The 12,184-nt window shown below is 41.9% G+C and overlaps 1 protein-coding gene across 1 annotated transcript in view; it reads left to right on the forward strand.

Annotated features, from left to right (window-relative positions):
* Positions 1 to 398: 398 nt before the first annotated feature.
* PSTPIP1 (proline-serine-threonine phosphatase interacting protein 1) overlaps positions 399 to 12,184 on the forward strand; it is a 55,492-nt gene continuing 43,706 nt past the window's right edge. The window contains exon 1 of the mRNA XM_062583758.1: positions 399 to 572. Within this exon, the coding sequence (XP_062439742.1) occupies positions 540 to 572 (33 nt within the window). The 5' untranslated portion in view covers positions 399 to 539. The remainder of the gene's footprint in view (positions 573 to 12,184) is intronic.

A 12,184-nucleotide genomic window follows, 5' to 3' on the forward strand; every position in this document is an offset into this window, starting at 1 on the left:
CTTTTAAAAATCTTTGTAATACCACAGAGCAATATCACAATGTGACTCTGATTTCCTCCCTGGTTTATCTGTTTGCATTGCGCTGGCTTCGTTTGCATTTTAATTGCTCCCTCTCCCCCCCAGTAGCTGATCAAATCCTATCACTGAATTTTTCTTTCTTTCTTTTCCTTTTTTTTTTTTTTTGCCAGCCGCTAACACGCACGCATGGCAAGGGACAGACTGACATCATTTGACATCTCCTTGCTTCCTCATTTCAATATTAACTGTTTACCAGAAGAGAAACGGGTTTGGGGCTAGGGTGCTGAGCGTGTGCACCTCTCTGGGTGTGAGCAAGAGGTCGTTACACAGAGCTGCCCGGATCTGCCCAATGCTATTTTTCACCAGCTTGGCTCTAGAAGAGACAGGACTGTGGATGTGTTTCACTTGCTGCTTCGCCTGGGCTATAGCAACAACTTCAAAGCTCAGCGCTGCTGCTGCTGCTCTCTTCTGAGAACAAACTTCTTGCTGAAGGATTCCTGCCCCTCCATAAGCTGATAGTAATGACCCAGCTGCAGTTTAAAGATGCATTTTGGGTAAGTGAGTATTTCTTCTGTATTTCCTCTGTTAAATGTGTTTATATTTAACAACAATTTAAAATACAGTTTTGCTTTAAATAGAGTTTAAATCTAATTTAAATACTTTTCTATGTATTTAGTTTAGTAAAAAAGCAAATTTGCCTCCATGCAAAAACATACCGTCTGGGTAGTATAAGTATCTGGTCTTAAACAGAAGGCTGCTTTGTAAAGAATTACGTCCAGTTCACTCTAACAACTGACATTCCTAATTTCTTAGCTATGCCCCCAAACGTTTTTTGGAAAGGACGTGGATTCATCTGTCTCGTTTTCCCAAGAGCACTTGCTTGCGGTGTGTATCCTTGTCTTTTAGGAGTGGCTCCTCTGAGCAGGTGAACTGCTACTAATTACTATTGAATCTAGTGTCTGCACGTAGAATTTAGCAGCATCTGCAATGCCAACCAGCGCCACACAAAACGTTACTGTGCACCCACCCGCCGAGCCCATGCCTGTTTTTACATGCAAAAGGGCGTGCAGGAGGCGTCTAGGTGTCCAGGAGTCCTACGGCACCATACGCAGGAAAACCTAGCAGTGAGGTTTGAGAACGAAGCCAGAGCACTCACAGCTGGTTAAGAACAGGGAATGCTACAGCATGTTGGTGTGTTTGGTTCCTGTTATCTGACTTTCAGTTGAAGAATCTTTGGGTGTCATATTTTCGTGCTCTTTCTCTGCAGTTACAAGAGGGGAAGAACCCTATCCTGCAAGTGTAATCTGAGATTCTCTTGTAATTGCTCCTGGAGGTGAAGTTTTAAGGAAAAAACGAGGAACCAAAAACCCTAACATAGCAAAGTTGGGCATACAGGGTGTTTGTGTCCATGGTTGCCTCCTGTCTTGTCAATCCCTTTTCCAACAGCAGGCGAATTCCTCCTGCCATTTGCACATTAAGCTGGGTCGAACAGACCCTTCAAGGTGTTTGTGCTTTTTGTGCTGTTCTTTCCGTCCACCCTCCCTTCAGGATAAACTCTCTCTTGCTAAAATAGATGAGCAGACCCAAGCACATATTTTGGTAAACCACCTTCCTTCCATCTTCCAGGAATCCTCCCCAGCTCCACTAGAGAACTTGGTTTGAACAGTTAAAAGTAATGTAATGAGAAAATACCAAAATTAATTTTCATTTAAAAAAAATCAGGAATTCATTGATTTTCATTTTCACCACACTTACAAGAGATTCTCTACACCTCTTCTTCTGCAAAGATACTAATTGCGTGGTCAAAAACACAGGATAGGGCATAAAACGTAACCCAGCGCTACTGCAGGAACTTCAGCTTTTGCATTTCTGGACTTCCTCCAAATGGTGCAATCTCACTTTAGAACTGATATATTTTTTATATTTACTATGTTTAGTCATGTTAGCAAGAGTATAATTCCTGTTTGGCCTTGAAGTGTATATCTTCTGTAAAGAAAAGCATCTTTGTTTCTAATATTATTTGGTTGGAAACTTTATATTGCTAGGCTTGATTAAGAGGGCATATCATATCCTGTGCACTAAGGTAGTTTTAGCTATGCAATAAAAATATTTTTAAATGAAAATTTACAGGATATTGCACAATGTGGCAAAAGAGTACAGCTTTTCCCCCAAATTGCAAGATCAGCAGTTATATTTGGTACTCATTAGTAAGATGGAAACATATTTGCTCAGTTCACTTTGGTGAGTAATTATTTCCTTTATTCCATTTGTATTATATGTATCATAATATTATGATTAAAAAAACAAGTATATTTGCATCGTAGTAGATCACTCAAAACAGATCCCTGATCTCTAAGATCTGCCTAAGGACAGCACAACCTCCTCCCCCCCCCCAGGCTCAGCCTGGCCAGGTATTTTTAGGCAACAACTCCCCGCTTTTATCTTCAGATAGCAGCCTGCATACCTATCTCGTTGTAATATAGGTACATTTTTGCAGTGCACACAAACCCCCAAAGCAGCAGATCTTCCCTGACTAGCAGAGAAATGGCATCATTCATTCTCCAAAGTCCCTCAAACTTCTAAGAACAGTGTGCTGTCTCTCAGGAAAATGTAAGCCTTTGCTTGTAACTGGTATAATTTTTAATTTCCCTTTTCCTCTACTAAATGTAGCAATGTTTTATTTTATTTCATCATGGCCCAGGCTAAAACTACTTTTTTTTTTTTTGCTTTTACATCCTCTACACACTCAATAACAGTTTAAGGGATGATTGCTCAAAGCTCCACTAAAATGTGTTTCCTCAGCAGAAATTTCCTGTTGTCTGATAATACTTTTTTGAAAATCTTAGGGAGATTAAAATAAGAATCAGTTCTGATAGCCAGTGCAGGGCAATTACTAATGGATAAGTATTCTGCTGAGCTGCAGTATAAACGTAACAGATCTTACGTGTGTTTTCTCTAAGATCGTATTAGACAGGTATGTAAATTCTCATATTAATAGTAACATGTCTGTGATACCAGCTGAGTTTCATGATAACAGGGTTATGTTACTAGCAGAGATCTGACCAGCGTTCAATTTACTGTTACAAAAAAACAGTAACCAAGATATTTTTTTGCCTTCTGTCATAAATACTGATGATCTCCTTCCTGGCCTCATTCCACATTCTGGTACTGGCCCTTTGCTTTTCCACTGATTTTTCTTTTCATTGCCTTTTCCTTCTATTTCTTATTTTCTCCAAGATTCTGCTCAACACCCCAGCTGCAACCCTGTGAAACGTAACTATTTCTGGTCAAGAGGTAGATAGGGCATTTACGGACATCCTTCGGAGCTTTGTCCTAGCCACCTGGGAAGAAGGAATGAGGAAGACTTTTGGAGGAGGCATTTAGTTTCTGAGCAGGATCGAAAGTGCTTTGAGTTCAGTGGGAGCAAATCTATTCCCTTTGGTAGCTGTGAATGAAACACGAGTAACCAAGTTAATTCTGAAAATGTGTTATGGATTCCTCATGAACTTAAATTAAAAAGATGATGCACAGCGTGCAGTGCTTTTCCCTCCTCAGCTGTGGAATGAGCGCAGGAATTGTGGATGTTGATAACTCAAATTTAAAAGCACTAGTGAGCTGGAGATATGGACCAGCAAACAGGACACAGGCCTTGAACCTGAGATAGGAAGATTTAGTTCCTTGTCCTGCTCTAGACTTCTCTTCTGACTTTGGTCAAGCCACATTCTTTACCTCTAAAATAGCAGGATCCTACCTCCTCGAGCATGCTAAAAAGACTAGACCAAAGATTATTGTCAGATATTATAGCAGTGGGAGCTGTGGGAGCTCCTAAGATAAACAGCCTGTTATAAACAAAGATGCTTTCTTAATCTCTCTTATTTTGAGTTTAGAATATGTTCTGTGACAGGTTCAACACAGAACATACTTCATAAGCGAATCTTTTGGCTATTTCTGTAGCTTTTTCACATAATGGTATGTTGTACATGCCCAAAAGACCTAATTAGTTTCATGAAAATTTTCACCCCTAATGAGACTGTAAGCTGTGATACAAAAGCACAAAAATGATCATAAAAGATCCATAAAACATAATAGTAAAACTATTTTTACAACTTAGTATGCAGTATACCAAAGAAATACAACATTATCAATGCTTTACTTAAAAAAGGAAGTCCTTTTTCATACTAGGAGCCACCCTGCTTTCATGTAGAGGCTGTATGGAGTTAAGAACCCTGTACATGGTTTTGTTTTGTTCGGCTGTGGTTTTCACCCAGGTCTGCCAGGAGGAAGCAGCCCTGGCAGGTCTGTTGGCAGGGAGGGACCAGGTGCTTGGCTAAGGCTCCTTCCCAGCCTCTGTTTTGGAGGTAGGGCTGAGCCCGGTAAGAGGAGGACATCGCTCCTGACCATTTTTATGCTGGCATTTGAGCTTTGCAAGTGGTTCACCATTAACTTCTATTTGAATTGGATTCTACCAGTTGTAACTCTATTTACTGACATTTGGCAAATTAAAATAAATAATCTGGTGTATGGGCAGGCTAGACGCTGTTGTTGATATGTACTGTGGCTGTCTGGACTGGAGAAAATGTGAGTAGGGCTGATCTGTAGCCGCGTAGGCAGTGGTCTTGCTTACGCTCAGAGGATGCTGTTGCTGGTAGATGAGCATGGAGATAGAGGAAAGTGGGAACCGACCCTGAAAAGCAGAGCTGGCTGTCCAGCTGAAGCCTGTTTGTTGTGAGGTCAACTTCATCTCCATGGATTATAGTGCTCTGTTCATCTTTTACATGGACTATCTTCCTATTTTCCCCCATAATAGGAAATAGCTGGTCTGGGAACGAAGCTTTGCTCCTTGGGACAGTGAGAAGCACCCTGTGGAGGGGGCTGCAATTTCAGAAGTCACTGAAACCACAGGATATTACAAGAAGGAAACTTGATTAGTTGTTGTGGCTATGGAAATATTGGTGCTTTCAGGATTCACTTCTGAGCAGAACACAACACAACAGTTAAAGTGAAACTCAAGTGAACTAACACTCCCAGAACAGGTGTTAATAGTGAGACAAACACACTAACGGCTATGTCAACCTCCCATATTCCTAAGACACCGCCTAGGAGAGTGTGCAAGGGCCTGAAGTGCAGCACATCTGGGGTGGTTCACAGAATCACAGAGTAGCCGAGGTTGGACGGCACCTCTGGGATTGCCTGGTCCAATCCTGCTCAAGTTGGGTCAGCTAAGGCAAGTTGCCCAGGAGCCTGCTCAGTTGGCTTTTGAATATCTCCAAGGATGGAGACTCCACAACATCTCTGGGAAACCTGTTTCAGTGTTTGACCATCCTCACAGTAAAAAAGTTTCTTCCTATGTGTAAATAAAACTTCTTGGATTTCAGTCTGTGCTCATTGCCTCTCACCCTGTCACTGGATACCACTGAGAAGAGTCCAACTTCGTCTCCTTTCTTCCTTCCCATCAGATATTTATAGACATTGATAAATTCCCCCTGAGCCTTCCCTTTGTGAGGCTAAACCCAGCCTCTCCTCGTAGGAGAGATTCTCCAGGGTACATCTCGGATTCTCTCTGTGAATCTCATTTTGACATATTTTTTTCTCCCAAGACTGGGTGATTCATTGGCCTTCCCTTTCCTCCCTCAAGCCTTGCACAGCGGAGCGGAGCAGAGCAGAGCAGCACCAGCCCTCTTTCATCAAAGTCTGCAGTCGCTAACCAGGGCCACAAACCTTTAGTTGCTTTGAAAGCACAGTGGAACGCTCTGAATTTCAGTCCAGTTAAATTTACTGCACATTTGTAGGGAAGGCAAAACAGGCTGCTTTGTAAACAGATTTTTTATTTTGTTCTTCAGTTCCTTTGAGCTCAAAACCACCTTGTTCTGACTTTACTTTCATGCCATAGCACAGCAAGGTATTTTCTGGCTGGCAGATGGCAGATAAAACACTTGTTTCATCCCCTGTTTTATCTAGTTCTTTGTAATAAAATATTTCTCAGCAGCTGCAGTTCAGTAATGCCTAAAGTTCATGGTGTTATCCAGACAGAATTTCAGGATTCGAGTCCGGGATGAGATAAAGGCTGGAGTGCAAGGCTCTGCACTGGAATTAGTGTTGCTTAGAGGATAAAGAAAAAAAAATGTTGAAAACATGCATCCAGATCCCAGTATCTTTTCAGTTCCCCTATGAATTTCTCCCTTACTAAAAAGAGGAGTTCAGTACTTCTTCAATGTAGTGGAAAAACATTACTGAACAAGATTGAGGAATTGAAAAGTTCCATAGCAGTTGGTAAAGCTATGCAACTTCATTTTTGCTTCAAATGAAAGATTAGTGGTTGCTGATAAGCTATAAGTCTTGAGAGCTAAAATAAAAACTGAGCAGCAAAGCTTTCAGGCTGTTTTAGAGACACTAGCTCCTGTTTTTCCATTTAAATACAAGAATAAATTAAAACCAACAAACAAACAAACTTTTTTTCCCCTTTTATGTAACATCTTTCCAAACCAAGATGCTGTCCAAACCCGATTAATTTCCAAAAGGGAAGAAAAATGAAAAACAATGGATGGGGGCAAAGGCGAGAAGGAATGGGTAGACGAAAGGAGACGGAGGGCGAGGCGGAACGGGAAGCGGAGTGCCCGAAGCCACGCCGGCCCTCCTCGCTCCCTGCTCCTTCGTCGCTGTCGGAAGCTAACGCAGCAGTTTGTACCTGGGGCGGGTGCAAAGGGAAGAGCCGACGTGACGGAGCCACTGCGGGCACGGCTGGCTAGGACCCATGTTTCTGACAACATGTTTTGCGGAAGGACGACCTTGGACGGGGCAGCGGCCCGGTGCGCTACGTGCTCCGCAGCGACGGGGGCGCTTGGCTCGGCCCGGGAGCTCGTGCTCCCTACGAGCTGCCCTCGCACAGGCTGGAGCTCGGGCAGGAGCTCTCCCTGCTGCGGGAGGTATTTGCTCATACACAAGTCAAACAGCTAGAGAACAGAGAGATTAAAATAAAATTCATCTCTATATAGACAGCGGATGGTGGTTAGAGTGCCAGCTCGGGCAGTGGGATGTCCCAGTCAGAGCTGCTTGACCCACCGCAGGTTTTATCTTTAGAGCAGTGTAAACGTCTCGCTCTATGTTAAAAAAAAAATTATATATTTATTTATTTTTGTCAAGAGGTGAAGTATGGACATTCTAAACATTAAAAAAGTTGCAAGGCATGAAATCTATTTCTCAGCCCGCTCTAGTAGCGATAGCAGTTCATGTCGGATGAGAGAAGCTTACGAGAAAACAAAACACATCTAAGCAGATAGTGCGGGGGCTTATTGGTGAGTGAAACACGAATTTCCTGCTTGCTAGTTAAAGCACCAGGCAGTTCTCAGTGAACAGACACCCCAGTCCTGACCCTAAGGCTGAGGCAACAATTTTAAGAGCTCAAATGGTTTGGAAGTAGATGTGGTTAGGTTAGTGCAATCTCTTAGCGTGCATCCGCTTACATAAACCAGGCCCATTTTCTGTATCCTAGGAGCTCACAGCAGAGCGGCGGTACATCCAGCTGAATACCTTGCTGACTAAGAAATTCCTTCCAAGACAGAATTAATTAATTTTGTATTATTTTTGCATAAGGAAGGAGAGAAATTTATGGAGACAGTGTGCTTGCGATCACAGAGAAGTATCTTCCAGAAGCAAATGTAACGCTGGCACTGTTGTCTCATCTGGACAAACTACTAGAATTTACTTAAATGAACCCCCTTTGGGACCCTCTAAAAGTCGAAAGTTGATTTTCTTCTGTTAGATTACACAACTCCCCCACCCCGAGTTTGTGATACATCATTCTAACGGAGAATAAATTGCATCATATTGAGTAACAGGATATGTTGAAAATGATTATTTAGGTGGTAAAGATCTCTTGTAAAATGGAAATGGCAGTATCTAGCTATCCAAACAATCCTCCCTAAGAATGAATGAAACCTTTAGCTCATTCCCCTTACACTGCAAGACTCTGAGAAGATCTGTGGACGCTTCATCCTTCCCCTGGGCTAAGGAAAGCCACCAGCAGAACGGCTGGTTCCTCTTACAAGCACGTTGTGTTTAGTGGCGTTTTCAGGACTAACAAACTTCTGTAAGTTTTCTAGGACAGGGAGGAGAAAGGCAGATAGGTTTGGTACTGAATTAATGACCAGCAAAGCAGGTCTGGTGCCAGTGGCTCTGTACGGCCTTTAAACTGCTGTCGGTGGACCTGAACCAGTCAGGATTGCTTTGTGTAGCCCTCTGCTTCCCACCCTTGCGGTGGTTTGGGCCCGGGCCTACAGCGTTTCCAGGAAGAAAGAAGCTGTTTCATAAAGCAGAAGAAAACTGCAAGCAAATAAACTCAAGAAGAATAGAAACAAAAATGTAAAAATGATTTTAGAAGTCTTATAAACTGACATTATTTGGTATAAAACAGAAGTATCCTCTCCTTTTAAAATTCGGTTTCTCTTTATTTTGCTTTCAGTTTCTTTCATGTAGCTAATATCAGTAAGGGACTTGAGAAACATCTGATCTCACCATTGACGCACTCATGTATCTGACTTGGGACGGCACCATGGCAAAGCAGCACGGTGCTTCAGCCTCTGACTATAGAAGAAAGGGGCAGATGCTCTCAGCAGGCCTTTCTGTTCCCCTCCTTTACGGATTCAGCTGATGCTAAAGTAACCACACACAAAACGTTAAAGGGATGCCACCATTTCAGATCTGTGCGCTAAGTCCCTTCAAGCTCTGAGGTGAAACTAGTGAGGGATTTTGTTCCCTCTTGTTCCCTTTCTTGTTATCCCCATCATAAAGCTTCTCCAGAAATCTTTTATAGCAGAATTTCCCGAATGGATTCATAACATTTTTCTCCTCATTTTTTGCGTGATGCACGTCTGGCTGCTGTCCTGTTGCTAGCACAGGAAAAACGACAGGGGTCTGGCCAGGTAATAAGAGCACGTCATGCCCGGAAGGTGGTAGGGAACATCCGGAGACCCCCTGAAATCTTCAGGTCAAGGCTAGAATCAGTAGAAGCAGAAATAGGCAAATAAAAGCGTAATCCAAACCTGCTAGAATACATGCAGCTCAAGAGAGAATGCACTATGTTTTCCCTGGCTGCTTTGCAGTACAACACATCTGGAATAAAACAACAGATGACAGCGTCACAAAATAAAAAACAGTGCTCTTCTTTGTGTTTCTTTACGCTTTCTCCTGCTTGGTACAAAGCAGGTGTTCTCGTGAGAAAGGCCAGCGCAAAGTTTCCTGTTCCTGACGTTGCGAGTACTTTTTGGGGATGATTCAGGAATTTAGGCATTACAAGAGATTGGCAGGTGGGCAAATGGAAGGAAGTGATACTATGGTGCGTCTCCGAGCCTCTGCTTCTGCCTTCCAAAAGCTCCTTCCACATAACATTTGGAAGAAGCTGAAAGTTCAAAGATCGCCCTGTCATGTTCTCCACTCCTCCAACAAAAACTGGGAGGACTGATTTCATGTTAATAATGTTATGAGATACAAAATCATTCCTATCCAAAGAGAAACAAAAAACTCCAAAAAACTAAAACAGTCTTGCAATTTTTACAGAAAGAACAAAAATTAATCTATAGCTTTTCTTCTCTAGGAGACATTGTGCATTTTCAGACTATTATTCAAAGTATTAAGAGAGAAGGCTAAAATGAAAAACTCGGGCAGAGTCCTTATGAAACAGAATTCCCGAGTCTGTTCCCACTTTGCCACCAGTTTCCTAGCCAACAAATGACCTGCAAAAGTCAAGGAGGTTCTTGTGCAACTGTCACTTTGTAGCTATGCAAATAATAGGGTGATTAAAATTTGAGAAAGCCAGACTTCATACTACGACTATAAGAATGCCTCATATATAAGACATTAGCAGCCCAGAACGTGAGTGAGGAGGGGGCAGACTAAGGAAGCTGAGGGGTCAATTCCTCTTGTCAGCAGAAGCCTAAAACACCCATTTCCTTCTCTGAGCAAACCTGCGATGTCCCAGAGAGTGAAACACCACTGGGAAACTAATGGTTTGCTCAATGCTGCCAATTTTGCAATGCTGCCATGAAGTTTGTGAAATATCAATTTAAATTTGTTTCTGGATATCTTACCTCCTGCAGGACTGGAGTTTGATGAGAATATCTGTTTTCATTTTAAGTTTACTGGTTTAGTTTGTTATATAGAGAAGTGCAAGACTAATTTAGCAACTCAGCAGTTGGAACGCTGCAAATCCAATGCTTTTTCCATCTAATTTTTAAAGGCCTCATTCAAGATTTGCATCTGTGCTATGTCTGGCAACATTATTTGCTCCCCATGAAAAGTACTGCACCACAGATTTAGGTAACAAAGACTGTAGCGTAATTGCAACCTAAGCCTCATGTTAAAAATCCCCAAACTAACTTGTGAAATTAACACCAAAAAGTCTCAGGATCATCATCCACATCCTTAGCAAACACCTACGACTCGGAGGTGCAAAGATGGAATTTCCAGGAAATGGAAGTATTTGCAATGTTAGCACACCCAGCTCCAGCCCGCCTATGCTCCTTGCTCTTTTCTGTTTATATAGAAAAAATATTTACTTTAGAAAAAGTATTTTAAAAAAATCTGCATGAAAGCTGCAGTGACTTCAATCTCGCAAGAGGCTGCTGCAGTGCAGAACCGGGGCCTCACCTCGTGTAGACGGAGCCGGTGCCCAAGGGCTTCTTATCGCGCCAGGGCAAACTGAAACCGAGGCATCCTTCCTCAACATCACCTCGCGTGCCAGTGCTAGAGCTGGGATTTGAACAGTGACTTCATCTTTTCTTACTAACCTTTCTTTATCCATCAGGTGCACAGCTCAAGCGGAGCTTCATGCTACTGCATTTTATATCACAAGTAAGATAGTCTCAGAGTGGTTCAGAAAAGGAGCAGTAAATTTCCCAAATCACCAACACATGACACGTTTTCATGTGAATAAATGCCTAGAAATGCTAGGAAATTTTAAAGCATCCCACAAAAACATACAAAACAAGTGATTTACTTACAATGAAAGACCACGACATGATAGAAAATATCCAGCCCACTCAAACACACTTTGAGATTACAAAGTTAATTTGACTATTGGCTACTAAATCTGTTTGCTGCTCACTTACAGGATATACCTAGTCCTTGACAGAGCACTTGAAGAGGAGAGAAGCAGAAAAAGAGATCAAAGTCTATAAACACTCTTTTGAAGCTGTGCTACCATTACGCTGTAATATAATACAGTGATATAATTCACTGATATAATTCAGTGAGAGCAACTCTCTTTCAATCTATTCAACCTACTACTGAGATATCAAGTACGATACAACTGTGAACAGCATGGATTTCCCTCTGACAAAAGAAAAAAATACTGGCAAAATGATGCTTGTCCAAAACTATCGCCAATTCTTTCTCTAAGCTTCTACCTCACAGCCAATAATTATTTCCTTTATAAGCCCATAAAAAAGAATCTTCAGTTTTTGTTATACTAAAATGGTCAAGATTTGAATAGTCAACTGAACCAGATAAATTACGGTATAAACAAGAGATGGAGCTAAAAAATTCCTAAGGTATTCAAAACAGATTCAGTTTCAGAATTCTTTTTTTTAATATGTATGAAGACTGATGTCTATGTTGTAACTGTCAGCATTGGTGCTGTTACTGGCAGAAGTCAGACCCTCCCCTGGAAACACAAATCAGTAAGGCCTGATCGATTCACATCACTTTCTGAACATTAGTAGTCAGATGAGCAAGTCTTCGAGTTTGGCAAGTGCTTTGCACATGAGCCTGGATATTTTTGCTTCAATTCAACTTAAACTAACAGCCATGTACCAAAACCATATTTTAATGACCAGTGAAGTGTTTTAGTCTTTCCAACTCTCTATTACTGCATTAATGCCCTTGTGATTTCAAAACACAGACAGACACTTGCTCTTCAAAAAATTATGATCATGATACAGTCACCTTCTAAGCACCCAGCAGCGTGAGGCATGGGGAACAGATGCCCTGTAAGGTTAATTCTCAGTTAGTTAAAAACACAAGACTTAGCACAAGGTTCCTCAGCTTTAGGCCACCAGGATGTAGGAGAACCTATGTTACCTCTCAGCTGTCTTCCCACTGAACTTTCCAACCCTTGGGCAGGGAATTGACACTGTCAAGCTTCCCACTCGCAGCCTTCTTCACATAATCAAAA

This window comes from Rhea pennata, chromosome 10 (assembly GCF_028389875.1).
Source record: "Rhea pennata isolate bPtePen1 chromosome 10, bPtePen1.pri, whole genome shotgun sequence".
NCBI lineage: Eukaryota > Metazoa > Chordata > Aves > Rheiformes > Rheidae > Rhea > Rhea pennata.